The sequence below is a fragment of the Thalia democratica genome, chromosome 1, assembly GCF_965202585.1.
Source record: "Thalia democratica chromosome 1, ktThaDemo2.hap1.1, whole genome shotgun sequence".
In the NCBI taxonomy this organism is placed as follows: Eukaryota; Metazoa; Chordata; class Thaliacea; order Salpida; family Salpidae; genus Thalia; species Thalia democratica.
In genome coordinates, this window is record NC_139165.1 from 114,328,311 (window position 1) to 114,353,493 (window position 25,183).

The 25,183-nt window shown below is 26.6% G+C and overlaps 1 protein-coding gene across 1 annotated transcript in view; it reads right to left on the reverse strand.

Annotated features, from left to right (window-relative positions):
- The window catches only part of LOC145842341 (laminin subunit alpha-1-like), a 79,670-nt gene that overhangs the window by 34,801 nt on the left and 19,686 nt on the right, over positions 1–25,183 (reverse strand). The window contains exons 2-18 of the mRNA XM_082949770.1: positions 20,854–20,987; positions 19,255–19,395; positions 16,393–16,517; positions 15,571–15,691; positions 14,712–14,882; positions 8,027–8,116; positions 6,558–6,669; positions 5,646–5,787; positions 5,008–5,232; positions 3,777–3,879; positions 2,909–3,042; positions 2,455–2,621; positions 2,007–2,200; positions 1,239–1,432; positions 588–737; positions 245–320; positions 31–122 (exon numbers count right to left, since the gene is read on the reverse strand). Of these exons, the coding sequence (XP_082805896.1) occupies positions 31–122; positions 245–320; positions 588–737; positions 1,239–1,432; positions 2,007–2,200; positions 2,455–2,621; positions 2,909–3,042; positions 3,777–3,879; positions 5,008–5,232; positions 5,646–5,787; positions 6,558–6,669; positions 8,027–8,116; positions 14,712–14,882; positions 15,571–15,691; positions 16,393–16,517; positions 19,255–19,395; positions 20,854–20,987 (2,371 nt within the window). The remainder of the gene's footprint in view (positions 1–30; positions 123–244; positions 321–587; positions 738–1,238; positions 1,433–2,006; positions 2,201–2,454; positions 2,622–2,908; positions 3,043–3,776; positions 3,880–5,007; positions 5,233–5,645; positions 5,788–6,557; positions 6,670–8,026; positions 8,117–14,711; positions 14,883–15,570; positions 15,692–16,392; positions 16,518–19,254; positions 19,396–20,853; positions 20,988–25,183) is intronic.

Here is a 25,183-nt window from a genome sequence, read left to right on the forward strand (position 1 = left end):
TTGTTTTATATATTTATACATAAAGCAAACCTAGTGCACCCATAATAATCATTCAAAGGGTCACCAAAATACCCGGGTTTGCATCTTTCGCAGTTCATACCCATCGTGTTACCTTGGCAACTCTGTTAGTAAAAATAAGTTGTAAGTTTAAAAGTATTAGTGTTAAACGTTATGTGTAAAGATGCATAAAGACAGTTTAATACAAGTAGAAGTTAAAGGGTTCAAAAAATATTCTAAAACTCACTAAACAAGCACCGTTTCTTACGTCACAATACTGAGAATGACCGTTGCAATTACACTTTTCACAGAGTGTGCCGTTTCTGTTAATTGTTGTCAAAAGTAGTTAATTTTCGAAAGTTTGTAAAAAATAATAGTTTAAAAGTTCAAAATAGCAAAATTAGTTAAATAGTATCCTGTTTAACTTTTTTTTCATAAAAAATGTGGTCGAAACCCTCAACTGTATAATATTCATTGTACTGCAATAAACGTATATGATCAGCAAAAGTTTTGTTGACAGGGATTCTTTATTAACTTTTATAACGAAATTGAGTTTTGTATAAAAAATAAAAAACTATGTAATAATTAACCTCCAATACCCATCTTGACATTCCTGACACGAGTCACCATGGTATCCTGGCGGGCACCTGCAAATTTCAACACTACTGGCAACACTAGATGGCAGTATGGAGTCGGTGTTTGATCGGGGCACAGCTATTTGCATAGTTACTCGGTTCAACCTTTAAGATATTTACTTGTTGTGTATCGAGTAAGATTTAGTTTAAACATCAGTGATAACTATTTGATAAGTCTAAACAGCAGCAACTTGTATACCTTAGATCTTTATGCCTTAAATTTTAAGGTATTACCTAATACCTTAAATATTTAAACAAAATGTTAGTATTGAAAAGTAAGTGTGTAAAAATTAATTTAATGTGTTTAATGTTTAGTTCATAAGGTTTAACAATCTTTTTTAGTGTTATCTCGAAAGCCTTATTAAACTTCATGAATTACTATTGCATAAAACATTACTTATATTATAATAATAAACTGATTATAGTAATTATATTTATAATCTTGCTGGTTTTAAGATCTTAAAACAAAAAAATTTGTTATGCGATAAAACTGTTCATGTTAGTTTAAATCTACAAAGAACCATGACTGTTTTACAACAACTAGTTATTGCTTTCAAAGTATCTTTATACAAGTATTTCTTATTCATCTTACAAAACTCAACTAACGTGTATCTAGCGTCGTAGTAACCACTGTACACAGCTTTGATCAAAAGTTGATCCAAATCGTTCAGTACATCGATCAAATCATCCTTACTCGCTGAAACGTCTTCATCCAAGTTTCGCCAACCGGAAGCGACCAGTCTGACATCAGTCAGAACTCCGCCATATTGGTTGTAACCAAGTCTCTTACCACTTCCGCCCTTCAGTATATATTATGATGTCATAGTTGTGACAAAAGTGGTTAAACGATATCGTAGCTGTACTTTTTTATTGACGTTCAACGAAATTAATTAATTAAAAACAAATCTATCTGATATAAAACTTTTACAAATAAATTGATTTATATTTAGTAAAACGTAAAACTTTAGTTTATTAACAGCGGACTTACTTTGATTAACAACATTTTGAAAATATAAAACAACTACGGACGTAGAAAACAGTTATTAACAACTACGGACGTACAAAACTAGACCACATGGAAAATGTAATTATGATGTCATAGCGGACGTATATTGTAACAAAGCAGCAATTTACGTCACTTTTGGCGTCAAAGTTGTAGAGATTCGACGATTTTTAGGAAAGAGTGGCAATCGCAACAAAAGACGACTGAAAATTATCGATAATTTCTTCTCCGAATCAACTTATTAGATGGCTTACTTCCTTTATTACAAGTCAAATAAAGTTTAAATTTCGTGTGTGTCTTATAGCATCAATTTATAAAAGATTCAAATCTTGTTTTCTTTGAGTTATATCAAAATTTAATATTTTACTCGCGCGCTTGTTACGTAATGTGGTAGTTATGACGTCATAATTATACTGGATCCACTGGTAATTTGTCGCGTGCGCCGCATCAGGTGTTGTGACGTAACTAACAATCATAATGACGTCATAGTAGCCCACATCGGTTGAAGTTCGCTTTCCTGTGATGTCGATTGAAAGAAGGCCGCCGTAAGACGATAACTTGTTTCCTGTTGAGATAAATTATTTTACTTTAAGGTATAATTCTGATGGTTTTACAAAATTTCAAAACGTTTTATTTTATCTTTAATTTTTTAAACACAACAATAAATTTGTTTAAGTAAAACTAAATGTTGATAAACTCAGTTAAATATTAGCTTTAACTACTATTGTTTAAGTAAAAAGCTGTTAAGTAACCTAAATACCATTATTAAACAACTGTATTTATAATAATTAAAAGCAGTTAAGTTTTCAAATGACTAACCAAGATAAACATGGGGTGCAACCCAGTAGTATTGAGTGGTTCCCAGTCTCCTAGCAACGTCACTGTGTTTAAATGTGGGGACCCCATTTTGATTTTGTTGGGGTCTAAGGGACCTGTACCTGTTCTCAGTGGATAACTCCCACCCTTCTAACGTTTCTACTGTTGACCTGAAAAATTAATAATGATAAAATAGTTTTAAGTTTCAAAATTACTTTTGACATAGTTCATAACGCAAAGTTTTAACTAAACATTAATGATACAACCAAACACTAAGTGTAATTAAAATTTAAACTAAAGTTTAAAAATCATTTTTGTTTAACTTTCAAACACCAAATAATTGAAAAAAGTAAAGACATCTAATATAAACTTAATATTTCTGAGCATTTTTTATCAAAGTACTTTAGCTACTTTTAGTACTCCAAAAACCACCAATAAACTATCAATCAAAACAAACCATATATAATCAGAAGAGCGACAACTTGTGGACACCCCGCTACAATAACAACTCTCACAACCCTTATTATTATTTTTATTCAAATTAAACATTCCTCGCTTGCATTGGTCACAATATACACCTTGTACGTTTTCCTGTATAAATTACAAAAATTTAATTAAAATATTTAATAAATTATTGTAATTTTAATAATGAGTTTTAACACCTTGTACGTTTTCCTGTATAAATTACAAATATTTAATCAAATAACTTTAAGTGTTATTATATTAATAGTGTAAAAATTAACTTTTGCTTTATTGTTTATTATTATTTATTATTCTGTTATTGTTTTCCTGTGAGTTTATAAAGCTTTAGTATGCAATATTCAGATAAGCTAAAATACATAGAGGTGAAGAATGTAAATTTTAAATTTCAGTTTCATAATCAAACTCTGTAATAAAAATTAAACTACGAAAAATAATTGAACTATTTTTTTAAGTTTTAATAAAGAATCGGTTCAAGTATATGAATCTTTTAAAGTTTTATTTTTGCGTAGTTTTATTAATCAAGTAAAGTAAAATTACTGTCTTTTAAATTTACTTTTAAGTCTAATGCTCGTTTCCTGTAGAAATTACAAACATTTAATCAAAATATGTAATAAATAACTTTGATTTCAACAACGAACAAGTATGAGATATTAAAATTAAGATGAACAAAAAAACTGAAAGCAATTTTTTACATTTTTAAGGCACTAGTTCTTTTACAATTTTCTTAGGTTATTTTATAAAACAAGTAAATTAAAGTTATCTGTTTTAGTTTAATTTATTGTTTTAGTAATCTAGTTTTTAGACAACATTATTATTTACACAGTATAAAACAAACAACTAACTTTACAAACGCAGGTTTCGTCGCAGGGGTCGCTGTTTGTACTTCCCTCTGTGTTACAAGGGCACGGGTAGCAGTTGGGGAATCCCTGGTAACCGAAAGCACACCTGAAAGAACATATTTAAAATAAGAATAAGTATTACAAGGGCACAGATGACAATTTTGAAATCCTTATTATTTATAACCACATCTAGGATATTAAAAACAATAAACGTTTTATTTTATTAGCAAATCCCTTGGTATCCAAGATCACACCTGAAACAAAAGTTTAAAATTTAAAAGAACATATTGAACATATTTCTTGAAGGAAGCACAGTTTTTATTAATCAAAACGTCTTATGTTTTGATGAGTTTAAAGGACTGATTTGGTTTAAAAAAATAAGACAAACGTTTCTATATTAAGTAATTTTACAAAACAGTATATACATATAGTAAATTCTAAACGTCAAAAATGACTTTTTATTTAATTTTCATTGGCGTAAAAGGCGTTAAAAATAACTATAGTTAAAAAAAATCTATTCGAAACTAAAGTTTTGAATATTAAACTTAAATTACTTACTTTTGTTCAAAAAATAAACATTATCTAATAGACACACTTTTTATTTGTTTATCTAAGGTAAGCTATAAACTTTAAGAACCTAAAGTATATTCTGTTGACTCAAGTATTTCAAACTACCTATAAGTAGTTCAAGGGCAACTCTAAGTATTTGCAACTGAAATTTAGTTGACTATATTTTAAGCACACTTGATACTTATGACGTTGTTTGAAAGTTTCTATATTATGCAAACAAAATAACCTTACCACAACAATTAACAATAAAATCATTTATCTTCATTAGATTTAAACCTTATATTAAAATTAGCAAAAAGTTTAAAATAAATGCCTTACCTTATACAACATGAGCAAAAAACAACAAACCTTATAATTTAATAAACAAACCTGTCACACTTAAAACCAGAATACCCATCCTTGCAAATACAATTTCCTGGTAGAACTCAAAAGAAATATTACAAGTATTTTTATATTTTAACAACAAACCTGTCACACTTAACACCAGAATATCCTCCTTACAAATACAACTTCCTGGTAGAACTCAAAAAAAAATTACAAGTATTTTTGTGTTTTAATTACAAACCTGTCACACTTAACACCAGAATATCCCTTCCTTACAAATACAATTTCCAGGTAGAACTCAAAAAAAACTTACAAGTATTTTTATATTTTAATAACAAACCTATCACACTTAACACCAGAATATCCTTCCTTGCAAATACAAGTTCCTGGTAACACTCCAGCTTGTTCCTTTATGTTCTTCACGCAATTGTATGTTCCCCTGTTGTTCCTGACCGTTCCCTGATGATTGCAATCGCATTCCATGCAAGTTTGGTCACTGGAATATCTGTTTGGGTATCTTTCTCTTGATGTTGTTAACTGTGGCCTGTAGTACCCGTCGATACATCTGGAAGGAACAATTTGACTTTGTAATTTTTAAAGCTTTTTATAACTGTTTATTCGTGTTTTATGCGTATAAATTTTAATTGGAATATAAATTTTGCTATGCTATCTAGTTAGTTGTAGTTTTAATTAGAATGACAATTTTGTAAACTTATGACCTCATTCTAAAAACTTATAAGCGTCTTTGTTTTTAATTTATGTCTAGTTTTAAGTAAGTAATTTTGAGTTTGACAAGTGAATATAAAGTCTTCGTTTAATTACCCCGGTTTTCTCTTCAACTGGTACAGTATTATATTTGTTTTACACACAATTTTAAACTATAAGGAAAAAAAGGTTCACAGTATTGTTTTGAATTATTTTAACAGATTTTGATGTTTAATGACACTTAATAAATATAAGCAATTTAATAAAACAAACTTTTCGCAATTAATTCCTTCAGTATTGTCTTTACAGTTGATACAAACACCCCCTCCGTATATTTCGCCTTCTATATTGACACTTTTACCTTCTACTTCTACGTCATAATAACATTCGTCAGAATGACCGTTGCAATTACATTCTGTAGAAATGTAACGATTGTAAATGTAAGATTTGTATATAAAAGTTGAAGTACTATTACATTAAATAAACATAAGTATACACGTGTAAACTATTTGTTAAATTATTTAAGTTTTTCATTATGAGAAATTAATGATATATAACTTTTTTGTATATCACTGTATAATAGTTTTTGTAAATTTTAAATTTTAAACACTTATTCAAAAAATTTAAAAAAACTAAAACATGCTAGAAGTAAATTGTTTGAAACTTGTACAATTATTTTAAAATTAAAGTGTTTCATACTCAAATCCCTTAAGCACAAACACTAAAATAGTTTGATAGTAACATTAAAACGTTTTTATTTATTCGGTTTGAAAGAAGTTTAAAGTTTAAAATAAAAAGTAAAGTTACTTTATAAAGTATAGAAAAATAAATTCTTAAAAACTGATGCTTTGTAGGTAAAAAAATTGTATTAAAATTTTTAAATGTAAGCAAACTTAAAAGTTTTAGTAATATTTTTCCATTCTTTACAAGCAGCTTACGTTGATTGGAAACGATCGATTTATAAAAGTAATAATTCTAACCTAACAATAAATTAAAACTTTAAAATAAAGCAAAACAATACATCTATAGTTCAAAAAAAAAAAGTTTTAACAGTTATTTTAAAACTTATTCCTTACAAAAAATTTACGATTATTAAAATGCTTGAATAAGAGTATTAGATGCATTAATGCGCAGTTTAACGCTTATTTTGAACTGCGAACTTTAACAAATATTAACAAAACCAACGTTGACACTGAAACCCGTTCATTCCTGGTTGCCATGGCAACTGATTGTAACCAGGTAGGCATCTTTCGCAATTCCGACCCACAGTGTTGTGTTTGCAGGTACATGTAGGTAGCTGAAATAACATTGATATAACAGATATAGAAAGTTATTATAGAAATAAAACAATTCTACCAATAGCATTGTGTTTGTATGTACAAGTTAGTAACTGAAATTTATTTAAAAAAGGAGGAAAATAAAAGTCAAAGAAATTATAGTTTTAAAAATTTATGAATTATACATTAATTAAAATATAAATAAAGTAAGTTAAAAAAGTCAAAAGTTTAAAACATAAAAACTTTTTAAATGTTTATAACCAACACATAACAAAATCAAAAAGTAAAATCAAACATTTTTATTAAGTCATTTTTCATACTAAACACAATTTTTTTTAAAATACTTTTGTTCAAACTAAATACAAGTATTTTTTTTCTTTTAAAATGTTGCTAAAGTTTTGTCTTTTGCGTATATAATAAACAAGTTTCTCGCACGTAGAAGCTATAAGTGCCAGCAATTAAATAAAATTGCATACTTTCAAATAATACATACAAAACAAAGTTATGAATATTTTGTGAACTTCAATTTTTGTTGCTAATAGAACTGTAGATATTATGTTTTATAAATCTAGTAAGGAACTACTAATATTGGTGTTAAATATAAAGCAAGTTTTTGAAAATAAAGTTTAGAAAAAACATTAAAAAAGTAAAATACATTAAACAAGTTTTCAAACGGTTTTGCATGCACCAATTTTGTGATTTCTTTTGATATTCAACACCATTGAAAGGTGAAAACAAGAAGATACATTTAATAAAAAACCTATTAAATCGTATTTAAGGGAGTAGTCTAAGTAAATGCTGTTTAAAAGTTATGCATTTAGTACCGTTATAAAACAGAACAAAATATTTTCAAGCTGAATTTGTTTAAACTTCAATTTAAATGAAAAAAAAAAGGATTCGATGAACTGTATATTATATATGCTTCATACGTTCTAATTAGCTGTAACCGTTTAACAAAACTATCTATTTCTAAATTCGTTTGAAATAAACTAAGCATAGCTAAATGAAACAAAATAATGTCTACTTTAACACAATTTTTAGTTCTGTGTAAAAAAGTTAATTTATGTCAGAAATAAATTTTAAAGAAAATACTACTCGTGTTAAGCGATATGATATTCGTATAAAGTTAGTTATACATTGTACAGTGCAAATCAAACAAAATAAAGCACATTTAAATTTGATATCTAATTAAAAAAGTAACACAGAACAAATGTAAAAAAAGAAACAAATTGTATAACAGCTTTAAAAAAAAACAAATCTTATCCAAGTGTTCGAATTAGCAATAAATAAATACATAAAAGTATTAAAAACACTAATTTCAGCGCTTAGACTAGGAGTACAACTTATTTAAAATTATAAACAAAATAAAGATCTTACCCCAGTATTAGGATTAGGGATACAATCTTCAGCGTGACCGTTACAAATACACATTCCGCCAATAGATATGTCTTTCAGGGAATAGAAATACTGTGAGAAGTACAACAAGTTGAATCATTGCAATACTTGAATCATTACAAATACAAATTTAACCGATTGAAATGTATTTCAGGGAATAAAATATTTCAAAATTATTAAAGTTAAGTATAAGTAGTATTTGTTTAATGTACTACTATTGTACATATTCAACTGAGATATATTTTAAAGATTAGAAATACTATTAAACTTGATAGATTTAAATGAAAATTGTGTGTAGTATTTGTTTATTATCCTGCAATTAAAGCATCCTTTAATGAATGAAAATCTTGTAAAAAAGTAAAGGTAATAGACTGATAGGTTAAAGTTATATAGTTTTTAACTAAAAAAAACTCTTTTTCTATTCTATACTAGTACAACATATTGTTTATTTTACTGAGGAAATAATTGTACATTATGTTAAGTTAAAGAAAAAAAGTATTCACATGCCTAAAAACTAAAATTGCTAATTAATCAAATTGATGTATACTTTTTGGTTTAAAAGTTCTAAAAAGTTTTTAAACTTTGTCTATATCTAGTATGATGCGTTTATTGAATTTTTACGAAAGTAAAATTTATAGTTTGATATTTCTAATCAAAGGTAATTAGTTTTATTAAACTGAAATTGTAATAATATAAACGAATAACACAAACACTAAAAAATATTGTTTTTTAAATAAATATTTTTGTTACTTAATTGAATAATTCGTGCTTTAATTTATTAATATGTTAATATATATAAACATTTAAACAATAAAATATAACAACATATATTTAACGAGGAAAACCAAAATGTAATAAAAATTATATTGGTTTTTGAATAAATATCATATAATGAATATAATAAGTTTTATTGTAAGAACATAAAAGTGTAAAATAAAGCAACACAAATATCAAAACTAAAAAAAAAAACATTGATTTAATCGACAATTTTAAAAATATAATGTTATTAAGTCATCAAGGTTGTTTATTTAGGTAAAAATGATATTTTAAGTTTTTAGCTTACATACCAGTTTTAATTAAATAGAGCTTAATATATTTGAATACTGAGGTATAAATAGTTTGAAAAAACATTTTATTCTAAATTCTAGTTTAGAAAAGTTTGTTTAAAAACTTTGCAACTGCTAAATACAAAGCTTAACAAATTTTTTGTTTTATTATTGCTAACAACAAAAATAAAACTTTTAAATGATTGCAATAAGCTCAGAACTTTAAATTTCTCTCACAGTGAAATCATAAAAAACTTTTAAAAGAATATAAAAAGTAACTTGTTACGAGATAATTAAACTTATCAAAAACTATTTTTAAAATTTCCACTGCTTTAATAAATTCGTTAAAGTATCTTAACTTTGTTGTTTAGACACAAGAACTTTAATTATACGAAACTCTTATTATGCAATGAGTTTAGAACTTAAAACTTCTTTTATAGTAAAATCATAAAAAAAAATATATAAAAATCAATTTAGTATGAGCTAGTAAAATTTATCAAAAACTAGTATTGGAATTTCCACTGTTAAAGATTTTTGTTTCAAAGTATATAAATTATCACAACTTTGTTGTTTAGATACAAGAACTTTAATCACATGAAACGCTTTGAACATTGGAAAATATCAAAGGTAATTACTTAGTTGCAAAAATAAAACGGATATCAAGTTGCAACTTCAACGCAATTTCGACACCTGCCGACTAATTACGTTTTAAATATGTTTAAGCAGCTTTCAAGCAATAATTAAAACTTGTAACACTTCAAAAAGAAGCGGTGATAAAAACTCATCTTTTAAAGTTTTACGACAAATTCACGCGAATTTTTACTGCTGAGGTTACCAAATATCAATTTCAATTTTTGTTTAGGCAGCTTTTTTAATAGACGCAATAAAAATGCGTCGAGTTTTTCAGACACATTTTTGTGCAGAGTTTTTGTGAAATTCAGAAATAGGTTGGCTAATTTATGTGTGAATTAATACACAACTTTTTTAAAGTTTATTCCTTTAATCAAATTATTTGCGTTTCAAGTGTTACGTTTTACAGTTACAATTTCACACTAAAAACAACAATACAATTTGTGTCATGAAATTGTCAATCGTTTTCAATTTTAAAACAATTAAAAACCAATTCTCAATACAATTTTGTATAAGTATTTCACAACATTTTAATTTTTGAGAATGTCCGCTTTTGAAAGTTTTATGTTAAGTTTTACCAGTTACAAATAAATGATAACTTCTAATTGACTTTTCAAAGGAAGTAAAATTGTTTTAAAATTATGTTTTACCATAAGTTACGTACATTTAATTAACATTTCCTTTTACATTAGTTAATACAGATTTTCTCAACAAAATATTTTGTTTAATTTTCAACAAAAGTATATTCTGTCAGCTTTATATATAGAAAACTGAATAAACTACTTTATGCGACAAAAAAACACCATTTTTCGTTCAGTTTAATAAATATTCTATTTATTTCGTGCTAACAAACGTAAATTACTTAGTGTTAATATTACCGTATTATTGTTATATTAAGTAGAAGATTTTGCTTTAAAAAAATAATAAATTTTTTTCCACAAAACTTAACTAATAAACATTAAAGTTCAATTATGACGTTTCAAAGGTTTCCATTTTTACGAGTGTGTGAAAGTTTTTTGAAGTCAAAAAAGTTTTTAAACTGTGTGAAAATTTCGTGCTATTTAAAGTTTACTAAAATAGCAATCAAATTTGTTTAAAAATTAGTAAACGTTTGTTTAGGACTTTGTATTTTGATATGATAAACGTAGTGATATTGAGTGCTTTAAAATCATTCTACTCAAAAAAGACAATACAAAACAGAAGGTATTGAAGTATTTGGAAATTATAATTATGTATTAAACTTTGGTGTCAGCAGAATTTTAATGCTAAAACGTTTTTAGTTATGTTAATAATACTGACAGCCCAAATAAATAATGATACACACTTGTTACTACACCTTTTAAATAAAAAAAGTATTTAACTTATAACAGAAACGGTTTCAAACTCGTTACATAAAAACAATTTTATATTTCATACTGTATTAAAAAATTACTTTCGACCAAATTACTTTCTCACCTTTCTTTGAGCAACGGCAAACTTAACAATCCCGCATTTGCAAAATTTCTTAGCTTTCCGGTAAAAATCAACCAAAACCTTCATCTCAGGCCTTTTCTTCAGGTTTCGCCTGAAAACTCGCCTTCCGACGCGGCCGGTAAGATTTTCAGAAGAATTTACGTTTTCCGCCATTGTTTCGACGAGTAATCCCCTTCTAAGCGCCGGTAATGACGGATTATCCGCTGTGACGTCATAATCTTTACTCAACGTTTCCATGGCGACAACTGACGTCATAAGCAAGAAATTTACGACGAAAAATTCCGCAACTATCATGCTACATTAGGTAAAAAGCTGAAAAATAACCTTGGATAATTTCGATACGTCACAGTTTGGAATATCGTGACGTAATAAAAGCTGATCGATCAAATTAGTCACTGAAAATACTGATGGCTGCACTTAAAAAACTCAAGTTTTTGTACAACAAAAGCTAAAAAAATATTAAAAAACAATAAATGACTTTATTTATTGCTCAAATTAATATATTAAACTGTCTGTGAAAAATAAACACTTTGCATGTAAAAAAAAAACAAACAAAAAATAATCAATATTTTTTTACAAACGTTTGTTTTAAGCCGAAACGATAATACACACTCGTCGATTGCTCATTCACAATTGTAAAAACGCAACTGACACTTTTTTTAAAGCGAAACTTTTTCTCGCGACACACAAAAAAATCACGAGAAGATTTGTTGGCATTTTGCGTTTGTGACGTCATACTAAATGGTGAAACGCGACTCTGAAAACCGACGCTCGTTATATGTCGGTTCGCCGGGCTTTGATTGGAAAGTTTTTGTTTTTGGCGACAAATACTGAATATAAATAAATGATTGTTCATTTGGGTTTGAGATTTAACGCAATAGTTTGTTTTCGTTTTAAATATGTTGTACACAAGCTAGTCGTTTTAGTTGGTAATTTTTTGTTTTTGGTATTGATATACTTAAATAAAAAGATAAACAACTGTTTATTAAATTTGAAAGGTTTCTTAAGAAAACTATTAGTTTTTGTTAAGAATTGTTTTTTTACGACTATTTTTATTACTGTTATTGTTTGGTTTCATAAAACGTTTGCATATACGAAAAGTATTTTCTATTAAATAATGAAAAGAATATTTGTTTGTTATGTGAAGTTAGTTAGTAGGGAAAAATTTAAAAATTTTAAAAATAAGATTGACTTATTTATACCTACTTACCAGTGTATTGATAAATAGTTTTGCTGTTTTGTTTTTGTTTAAGCCAGCATCCTACATCTAAATGCGCAATTTAAAAGCATTTAAAATTCTTAAATTCATTATAGTTACTAGTACTTCACTCACAGCGATTCTGTAAATAAAAGCTCGTTATGTTCGCTATTTAAAGCAGCGTTGAAACTTTTATTTTATTTATGGTGTAGATTGATTTTTTAAATGTAAGAAAAAGACAGATTTGTCGTTGTTGTTGGTTTTTATGTCTTTAGAGAAGTTTTAAGCTATACTGCTCTTGCAATAATTACCATTGAAGTTTAGATTTAGTTTATGAGACTTTATTATTTTTACTGCCTAGTTGCAACAAACTTAGTTAATTACTTTCAAAGTTATATACAACTAGAGTGTTTAAAGTAATATTAAGTTGTTTTGTTTAGATATTTGTTTATGGTTTTTTATATTTTTTAGGATTGAAACAGTAGAGCAATGTAAACTTAACAAGTGAATTTTTTTATTATTGTTAATAAACAAATATCTTTGTATTAAATGAGTTAAAAGTTTAACAACACTCTAAATACATTTTTTTTGATGACTTATTTGTGTTTAATTTTATTTTAACAACAGCTCAAATATCAAAACAAAACTTTTTTAAATATCTAAATAAATAAACTTTGATAAAAACTTAAAAAATTCTATAAAAATATTCAAATTAAACGTTTTTTTATTGTTTATCTACTTATGTTTTTATTTAAATTGTGCTGAAAAGACTACCAGTAACTTTAAAAACGAAAATGAAACCAGTGACTCATCAATCATAAATAAAAATATACCTTCAGCTCATTAAACAACTCAACAAATTTTCACACAAACTCAATTGACTCCTGACAAAGTGTGCCTCTCTAATCTGCATCTAATCTTCCAACAAATCTCTGATAAACGAAAAACGAGGAGATTATCCATCGTATAAGCCGGTTGCTAATGATGGAGATAATCCCTGGCAACGACTCTTCTGTTGTCAAGCGAACATCGTTGTCAAGCGATAAAGGGGCGACACTTCATACCCGGATAGATGTGCGTGCCATATGCTAGTTGCTAAGGGGAGTGGAGGGTTGCTATGCCGATTCTCTAGGGGGGGAGGTCCGCTGGGGGGTCAAGATACATTCGAGTGATGTTTTTTTCACGGGTCACAGCGAAACTTATCTCTGCGGGACTCGAGTTATTTTAAACGCTGCTAGTTTAAGATGAGGGCATCCAATATTTCAGTGTGTGGTCATGAAATATTTATGTTTCGTTGTAATTTAATAGCTGCAGTAATTTTATTCAAATCTGGAGAACTTTAAACTTTTCTTGTTTATTTTTCTTTATCTCAGCGGGTATTTTCTACTTTAAATGTTTTTGTTAAGTCATACATTATTTAAATGCTGCTTATAATGTAGTGTGGTCATAAAATATTTATGTTGCTCTTAGCTTAGTTTTGTAATTTAGTAGCAAAACTAATTAAATTGCAAGAAGTTTCAACTTATTGTTTTCATTCTCTATTTTTTTTAACGTGCCGTTTTCTCAGCGTGGATTAAACAGTTTTACTCGCCTCTGCTTAAATGCGAATCATACAATGTTTAAACTTTTATTGTAAATATTTCTCTGTACAATCTTTGATATTTTTTGAGGCCTACTTCTAAGATATCCTTTTTATTATTATGTTAGTAATCTACCCAGTTTCATTGTTTGTATGCTAATCGTTTTAATCTAAATATTGTAAAGTGGTTTTTGTATACATTTTGCTATTTACAAAACTAGATCAGAATTGTTTTTATTTTAGTTTTGTTTACATGTTTGAATTATATTTTGAAGCAGCTTAAATTAAAGCTGACAGTTGTTTTTGTCACGTTTCAACAACGATTGCTTACGTAGAGCGTCTAAAAAAATTTATTTTAAATCAAATGTTACAAACTACACAACACTTCAAAATTTATTAAGATTTACTTCAAACGTGTTTCTTTCCCAGATTAAGAATTTAGAATAACACAACAGTCAAAACGTATACAGTTGATGTTATAAACTGTTGTAAATTAAAATAAGTGATTAAGTAGTACAACTAGTGAATTACTAGCTATATTAACATTTGTTTACAAGCTGTACTTGTTCAATCGATAGTTAGTTAACCTACTTCACCAAATAAAGCTTCCAGAATAAAACGAAACGTTTTCAAAAAACCGCAACTACCGTTTTAGTGACGATTTCATCACTAAGGAACAATCTAGTTTAAGTAAATAACAGTAAAACAAATAAACTAAAATAAATCTGCATAGCAACCAACCCTCCTAGTGACGATGTCGTCGCCAAGGAACGAGTTCAACGTCATCAGGCTGCCATGCAACGTCTGTATTTTCTGGAGCCGGATCCTGACGTACCTGGCCGTGCAGTGACGTAGCAATGCTTCCGAGGGGTTCTCAGCTGACGGACGACCGTTTATCAATGATACGTGAATCTGTTGAAGTACAATGTACTTAATTAGTTTGTAAATATGTCTGAAAAAATTTAAAGTAATAAAATAAAACTTGTACATGTTACAGATTTAGCAAGTTTAGTTTTAAAAATCAATTATTTATTGATGCTTTTGAATGTTTGTTTTTTGTATTAATTGCATAACGAGAATTCAATTCAAGTGAAAAATAACATTGTACTTATAAATATGAGAAAATAAATAAAGCTTATAGACTTTATAAAATAAACTTGTATTGTTACTAGTACTAAAGTAGTTTATCATTACATTATAATGCTACTAAAAAATTCTCTCAACAAGAGTAGTTTTATTGAAGCCTTGTGAATTATAATATGAAAATAAATAACATGAATTATAACATAATTTATAAAAAAAAATCTTCAAAAAACGTTGAATAAGTTTAAATTTATAAAATTAAAAACTTTCTCACACTATTTGTAATAATAAATAGTTATTACAATATTTAAATAATATAATATAAAATGCATAAAGTTAACGACCGTAAAATAAACCATTTTATAAAACACCTGTTCTTTATTAAATTAATTAAGTTTCTATGTTTTTTTTTTGTGTGTTTTTCTTAGTTGTTCACTCACAAAATATAGTACTTGTTAATGATAAGTGGAATATAAAACTTTGTATGACAAATTTATATATATATATAATTACTTACTTGTCCGTTTTCCAGAGGTAGTATTTGTGAGTAATAGGTGGAACACAGGACTTGGTCGTCCCTGTAAAAGTTAGGGGATCCTGTATCGACTCCTGATAATCCGTAATTAGACCTGCATTCTCTGTCATAGATACAAACAATTACTTTATTAAAAAGTTTAAATGTTCATCTACTGAACAAATGTTAGCAGTAAAATTTTATCAATAATCTATTCAGCATAATTTAACATATTTTATTTTTGTGGTTGTTAATGATAACCAACCCTTAATTTGCTTTTAGAAATTTTTTTTTGTGGTTGTTAAGGGTTGGCAATAATTAAGAACTTTTATCGGTATATTTTATAAGTATTGAAAGTTTTTTTGCAAGTTTCGGTCAATAGTACTCGACAAGTTAAGTTGGAGCTAAGCTAAAGCTTTATTGAGGATTATAAGAGATAGAAACATATAATGCTTGGTAATTCTTAACAAATTTTTATTTATACATTTAATATTTGTACAAGAAACATATAATGCTCGGTAATTATTAACAACTTTTTATCTATTTATTTTATATTTAAAAACAAACTTGTCACTGGTAGCGAAATTTTATTTTTGTGGCTGTTAAGGGTTGGTATTCATTAACATCTTTTAATCGGTATATTTTATAAGTATTGAAAGTTTTTTTGCAAGTTTCGGTCAATAGTACTCGACAAGTTAAAGTGGAGCTAAGCTAAAGCCTTACTGAGGATTATATGAGATAGAAATATCTCATATAAGAAACATATAATGCTTGGTTATTATTAACAACTTTTTATATTTATATATTTTATATTTATACACAAACTTGTCACTGGTAGCGAAATACTGCCACGGTAAATAGTTTTCTCCGTCCAGGGACTTTTCCAGAACCCAATTTCCCGGTCTAGGGGAATTTTTTGCTTTCAGTATGACGTATGCTATTTGGTAAGCCTGTAAAATTTACTATAAAATAAAAGTTATACTTAGTTATTTATTACCTCTTAAATTATAAGAGGTAATAACTCTTAAAAGTTATACCTCTTTCAAAAAAATGTGTTTAGTTTTGTATCAAAACCATATAAAAACGCTGTTTTGATTATTGGTAGTTATTGTTATAAGTATTGTGGATTTTTATTGAATTCATTTATAATAATAGAACTTTCTAGTACAAGGTAGCGTTTTTACTTTTTAAAATAATCTTCGTTCAACATATGTTTTTTAATTCTACAGGATTTAATGCAATACTTATAACACACAACCGTAAAATAATCTAAACACAACTTTTGAACTAGGTACAACTAATAATCTCAAACTTCTATTTAAGTTAGATTTTTAATTTTAGAAGCAATTGAAAAGTTTACATATAAATTCTGGTTACAAAGTGTTTTTTTAATTTGATGTTGTAAAAGTTGTATATTCATATTAAACGGTACATGATTGCTTATCAATTTAAAACAGTTTTTAAAAGGCTTCCATGCTTTTAAGGGCGCACTTAAAATAATAACTTTCCCAAACTATCATCTTGAAACTAATATTTCTAAGTGCACCCATACAAAGTTCAACATCAAAGGCGAAATCGTCCCGCTATTATGACGCAGTTGCGACGTTTACAAGCCAATAAAAAGTACAAATCAATTTCAGGTAGCCAAGGGGGTCACGTTACACAGGTCTGAAGCGTGAAAATCAGAAAGTGAAATTAAAACCCCGAATTTAAATTTATAACTGTGTGAAAATCCGATCGAATGCATTCGTTTGAAGCGCCGACGTTTGAAGTAATTGGTCGGCAACGAGCAAATTGCCCCTGGTAACCAATTATCGCCTCGCGACCAATTATCAGTTGCCATGACGTCATAATGGTTGCTGCGCGGAGGCGTGGTTTCGTATCCGGTTTCGGAAAATTGCCGACTTCAAAGAAAAACGCCGACATTGGGCATCCGGTGGTTGTTGGCGGCAATTAATTCGAGTTGCTAGGTGATTTGTTGCTACGATTCTGGTTGCTAGGTGATGTGAGTGTTGCATAGCAACGAAGCTGTAACGACGATACGCTTGAGTGATTTCGTCGATGCTTATTGTTGCGATGCGTTTGTTTAATCCAAGTCGCGTGTGATGGATTGAAAGTTACGTTTTTGAATAAAATTACACTAAATGATGTTTGTTTGCAGTATTTTCAAACTAGTATATATTTAAGAGAAATTATTATATAGTTATTAGTTCTTTAAGGAAAACCAACGTATCTAAAATAAAACTTATTTATTTTGGTTAAACTTTCTTTCTTTTCTAATGTTTCATACATCTTAACCTTGTTTAAAAATTTAATAATAGTAAGTAAGTATTTTATTTTAGTCTTGATTTTGATATTAAGTATGGTTAAAGCTTTAATTGCTTAGATACAAAAATTTTGGATAGTTTTTGTTTTAATGAGTTTAGTTTGACCAACTTAACAATATCTTTATGATAATTTGCAAGTAGAAATAATAAAACTTTTGATATATTTCAATTTAGTTTTAAACGCGTTTTATCATTTTAATTAAAATAGTATTAGTGTTTTATTTATCTTCATAACTGTTATTGTGATATGATTAAGTATGACTAATAGTGTAAACAAAAGTAAATTTTATTTATAGTTTTTTGCAGTAACTTTTGATATGAAACACAGCAAAAAAATTTCTCAATAAACGCCTTTATTACACTTATATGTGTGTATTTAGTAGTTCATTAATTTTTTTTTGAGTGATTAAGATCAATGGATTAAACTAACACTAATTATTTCATAAGAGTTTGTTTATCAAAGTGATTAAGCTTATCTTAATACATTGATCTCAATCTAAGTTTGTTTAGTATCAATTCTGCTTTTCTTGAATTAGATCATTTAAATTTTTCAACGTTTAAAATATTAAATATATACTATTAATTTCAACATTAAAATAACTTGATTGTTAATTTAGTCAAGTTTTTAAAAAACTTTTAAATTTGAAGGTATAAATACAGTTTGTACGTATTAGTTTTAATAAAAGATAATTTTAATAAATTTAAATTCTTTAATAAGTTTAAACAAAAATAGTATTGTAAAAAAAAAGAATTAATCTAGTTTAGTCCAGTCATCAACCCTTTAACCTTAGAAATAAAATAAAATCAACGGCAAAGTAATATTTAACAAACTTTTTAATTAAGATAACCAAGTTATTAACAAACAAATTACTAAGCATTAACGAATTTGTTATCAACAAAATAACCACTTATCAACGAAAGCTAACAAATAAAAAGTAAATTGAGGTCAAACTTTAAAATCATGCTAAAATGTTTGCTTTAATTTGATTGCACTTTTCGGCGATAATTGAAAAGTGACACAACGTCAATTTTCTTTTCATGTTTCATGTTAAAAGCTTTTTGCACGTTTTAAAGGACTTTTACGACGTAAGAAAGTAGTTTATTAGGCAAAATTTTCATGCTTTCAAAATTTGTAGGTCAAACTCATACGCGTTAACACAATAAAATTTCGAGTATGTTTTACTAAGAACAATTGATAACTGATAGATTATTGTTTAATTGGTCCTGATGTTTTTTTTGTGAGTTAATTTATTTATTATCGATAACAATATTACATAGTAATAGAATATTACTTAAGACCTAATGTTGTTTTGACGAAGTAATATTTATGCTTATTAATAATGACGTTATAAAAACTAACTTGTTTCAAATCAATTGTAATAGTGACGTAATGGTACTTATCACCTTGGCTAATACTGGGCGATTGCCACCAGTAGTCGTTGTAACCATCTATGGCGTCTGTAATTGGATGCATCATGTTAGGGTACCTCGAATCGCATATCTGTAAATTATTGTTTATTTGTATATTATTGTTATAAGTTTTATTTTTTGTCTGCAATGGGGTGCATCATATTTGATGTGAATCGCAAATCTGCGAAATAAAAATTTCATATATCAATAAATTAAGGTTATTGAGTGGACCTTATCTAAAAAATTTGAATTGCATATCTGTAAAAGAAACAAAACTTTCTTTTTTTTTTAATATTTATTTGTTAATTAAAAAATTATGTTTAGATAATATATAACTACTTTAACCTCTTACCATACATCTTCAAACTGTTGACCGAGATAAAAAAAAAAAAAACGTGTTTAAAAAAGTGATATGGTTAGTTATTAAGTATAAAACTTTTAATTTTTTTTGCAGCTTTTTTTACTAGAGTAAATATTTTAAAAGATTTTAAATTGCGACATACTTTTATAACGTGTTTCGGTAAACAAAACTACTAGTTGATGTATATACTCACGTTTAATGAGCACATTAAACTTAATAAGTTATTAATATTTTAACTTTCAAAGCAGTTAAACGTGATTAAAGATTATTAATTTCTTTAACTAATATTTGTAGAATGCAAAAAATTTATTGTTATTAAAAATGCCAATTTTTTAACGTTAATAAATGATAACATGTTATATATATATATATTTTTAAATTATTTGAAAGTAAAAAACTTACACAAAAGCAAATCATAGATTTCAATCCTACCATTTATGTAAAGTTTTACTTTTTATTAAATAACTAACTTTATGGTAAACAGTTTCATATATATGATAATTTTTGGTATTTGTAAAAAAGGTTGATTTTAGAAAATTTTAGTATACTGTAAATTTGGCTAAAACTTACATTCTTCTAATATTTGCAAACTAAATACAAACAAGTTTAAGGTTTTAGAGTTACTACACTTTAAATAGATAAATTAATAAAAACTCTGACTTAAAAATAAATTTACTACTTGCAACTTGAGATAAGTTTACTATTTGTAACTTGCAGCCAAATTATACTTATGATGCAAATTTTACAAAAACAAAAATAGACTAGTAGTCGATAGACTGAACAATAAAAACAGACATTAGTGAGACCCGGAAGATGAAAAAAGTTGAGTCAATTTAAAGAATGTTTCATATACTACAACAATAAAATAATTGATAAATAAAAACCACACATTGATAACTAGATGCCGATCGGACATCTTTAATTAATTTATAGAAAATTTTATTAACTAAAAAAAACAAATAAAGTAATAAAGGCCATACATTGATGACTAAATGCTGTTGGTACATGTTCAGTTAATTCAAAATCTTTAACTAATTATAAAAATGTTCAGTAAATTTACAGTATCTTTCATTAAAAATATAAACAATATAAATAATAAGCTACTCACAATGGACACATACACATATATATATATATATATAATATATATATATATATACATATGTAACAAAATAATAAACAACTCACCATACACTGATGAGAAGATGCCGTAGGAACGTGTTCAGTAAGTTTACAGAACCTCTCAGGTCTGATTTCTCCACATGTAGCATTTGATGTTATGTATGACGTAGTCGCTAAATTAACCAGGTGTGGGTATAAACCTGTGAAACAAATAAAGAAAAGTGTGAAAAAAAACAAATAAATAAGTTTGTAATAAAAACAAATTAATAAATTTGCAATAAAAACAAATAAATAAGCTTTTAATTTTGATAAGAAGTTATTACTAATAACTTTATCAGACTAATTAACAACCACAGTAGTGTAAATGAAAAACAAAGTGTCTGCTAAGTTTCTTTTATTATAAAATCTATAATTGTAAAAAACAAAACTAGTTTAATAAAAATGACAAGCACTTTGTTACTTAATTGATTAACTTTAAACGAATTACAACTAACAAAATATACTCAGCGATTTCGAGTATATATAACATGGAAGTTTTTATTAACTTTAATTTATGAGCATGCTAGTTATGATGTTCATAAGTTGTTATTGAAAGATTAAATTATTACTCTGCGAATAAAAAAATACATAAATCACTTAAAAAAAAGTTTTAATTTGTCTTAAGTAAATACTTTCAACATATATTTTTAGTATGAACGTACATCACGGACACATAAATAATTATTTTTATATTAAAAGTTTTTAAAAAGGTTGAACTAATATGTTTACCAACTGCGTTTGAATTTTGAAAAAGCAAACAACATTGGGTAAGTTGTACTAATAAGTACATTTTATCAATTGCTCAGTTTAGTTGGTAAAATGTGTTATTAATATTGAATCAAAAATGATAATAAAGCGTTCAAAAATAAAAGAAAACCAAAAAAAATATAGACAAAAAAGTTTAACTTTTTAAATTATTTCATTAAAAAAATGTTTATAAAACTTTAAAAAAATGTTATACCAAATGATTAATCACTTAGCAAGAAATTTATAGAAAATTTTTGTTTCGATAAATTATTACAATGTTTAAAAGAAATTATTGCTTAACATTATCAAAACGTTACGTAAATTAACAAAAGTAATATTTTGAGACGCTGCAATGAGGCTTAATAATTTTGCAAAGATAAAACTTAAGTAAACAATTCCTATTGTTATCATAGAGCAGTACAAAACTTTCCACAATTGAAATTAACTTAACTTTTAAGCACAATGTTACCAAGTTAATCCTAGATTAAATAATATTTCTAGGAAATCGTTAACAAAAGTATTTTAAATGCTATAGAAGTTAAATAAATACATTTTTCTAGAAACAGTTACGTTGAAGTTTGTGTAAACTTGTATAGCTTATTATAATCTTTTGTGTTGTACTGTTAACATACTTTTATAAAGCTATAATTTTGACAATATTACTAACAAAAGCTCTTGAATTGCAACAACACTTTAGCAAACTTGTTTATTGTGAATAAACTCCAACATAAGTATGTGCAAACATTAGTCTGAATTTTTGTGTACTGGGTATTTAAAGTTAAGATTTAGCTTAACAGATCTAATCCAAAATACTACATGGAACTAACAAGAAAGTTATTTTATATTTTATAGTCTACTAGCAAGTAAATATGTATGTTGGGTCTGTATTTACCATACTTGAGTATAAACAAACAGTTTGTGTATTACAGGGTAAATAACTTCAAGTTACTAAAAGTAAACAAAACTTACGAAAGTTGTGTTAATGCAACATAAGCTAAGCAAACATGTATACAGTACACATACTAGTATACACTGTATATTACAAACAAGATGTATCAATACATCCCTAAGTCTACACAAATATCAGTAACTTTTGTGTATTGCAAGGTGTAACGATTTAACAGTTAATATTTAGTAAATCTAATTTTCCATTTTAAACGACTAAATAATTTAAAAAATTAAGTACGGTAACTATTACGTTATTATATATATCTATATAAATGTTTAAATACTTTAAAATACGCAGTTCTAAAATATATTACTTTTTACTTATTTTAAAGTACGATTAAAATTCTGTTGTTGAAAAACCGTAGTTCTATACTTGCTATAAACTAGACTGCTTCAATGCTATCAAAAGATATTTGTTTTTAGAAATATTATATTAATATATAACTTTACTTAATAACTAAGAAACTTTAAAACTTTATTAAGGATTTAACTATTTCAATAGAAAATCGTTTGCAAATTTGTAACTTGTAAATTTAAAAAGTTAACTCGCTTAAGATTAAATTAAACATAATAATTACATTTACAAGAAACAAATTTACTGTTAAAGGTTTTTATTAAAAATATATATCGCATTTAAATTTATAAAGGTATTTAATTTTATGTTTTTCCTGTGTAAACAGCAACTTTTTCTAGTAAATTTGTGTTTAGTTAAACACTTAACTAACTTCTTGGTTCTTTTCTGTGATTTTCATGTCTTTTGTGGTGCTGTCTTTTAAAACTGTCCTTGTAAAAACTTTTCACATTTTTCAGAAAGCAACAAAATATACAAACAAACAGTAAACTTTTGTAAAAATTCATTTCATTATTTTAATGAATTTTTTTTCTCCACTTAAAGCAAATGTTAAAAAGCTCATTTTTTGTCAAAAACCTTTTTTGTGTTTGTTTTCGTTTTGATTTATTTACATTCTATAAAAAAAATATTAATGTTTTAAAGCTGTAAATATTTTTTGATTAAACTTTGTGTTTGATAAAAAAGTTTTTGATTAATCAAAGTTCTTATAAAGCTTAAGTACTTCAAGTTTACACTAAAAAACACTAGTAAATCTATCTGTACATTTTTAAAGCAGAAAAATATATGGATAATTATAATTTTCATCAGTAAGTAAAAAAAAATTCTAAGTTTATCATTAACATTCTAGTACACTGTTAAGCTTTAACTTGAAAATAAGATTTTATATGCAGAGAAGTATTATTTACGTGTTTAAAACTCCAACAAAAACTTTCCTACAATAAGTATTACATTAAGATACTGAACCAAAAAAAAAAGCTAAAAACTCTAATCTACATATTTGTAAAAACACCATACTATAGCAAATTAAATACTTGAAAATATAAACTCAAACTAGATACTTTTATTGTAAAAACAACAAACAAAAAAGTACGGAAAGATGTTATACGCATTATTTATTGTTAATAACTTTAATATTGCACTTATATTAAATAGGTTTAAACTTATTTTCAGTCAAAATCACTTAGGTAACAGTGTAAATAAAGCTTACTTAATAACATAAAAGTAACATGTGTATGCGAACCATTTGTCATGTAAAGAATTAAAGTTTTATGATCTTGAATAAAGTTGGAAATTTTGAACAAATAAAGGTTCTAGTAATAAAATAACTGACAAAAATGTATGACTCAGCTAAATATTATAATAAGTGTTACTGTTTTAATTAATACTAAAGAGAAAAATTTGCTTTAGTTCAGCTTAAACTAAATAAAATTACTATCTAGCCAACAAACATGTTTAATTATTAGTAGTATCTGTATAGAACTGAAAAATACACAAATAGGCATTTTATTCAGGTTCTTAATACTATTAAACTTGTGAATAAAAACTATTTTTAAAGCATTTATTAACAAAATAAACAACATAGCACAACTGTAAAAACTCAAAAGTATACACTTATTTCACGTCTAAATTAACTTATCAAAGCTACCAAAATGGTCTACCTGAATAAAGGCTTAATTTGGAACGTGTTGATAACAAAAATGGCTACATAAAAGTACAACTTGGCTAACATACATGATTTATCACTGATGGCATTAGCTACTAACCTTGTACCAAATACGGTTACAAATTCCAGCCGTTAGAATAACAAGCTGCGTAGACGAGATAACAAACGGGACAATAGGTGTTAGGAAGTCGGTACAATAGTACAGTACAGGTGTTAATATTATACGGAAGTATCTAACAGTACTGTCGCGATTTCAATGGGTTTAAGCAGGTTTGAAGTGTGTTTGAAATACCAGTTGAATGATAAAAATTATCGGATTAAAATTCTTATCAATCAACATTGGACAGTTTAGTCACTTATTAGCACAATAAGTACTGATGTGTTAGTTAGAAAATAAATATAAGATGAATAAACATATTTTTTCAAACATTATTGGGTTAGTTAATAGAAGAGCAGAAAAATTATATTATAAGATTTAGAATTGTTTCTTAATTTGTCAAATGTCAAGGTTCTCAATGCAAACACAGAAATTAACAAAATTCTGAAGATTTGCGTGCAACATGAAACAGCCGTAAATACGTCAAACACTAACTGATTTTTTTAAACATTTTAAACAAAACATGTTGTTTGTGTAATCAAGAATAGAC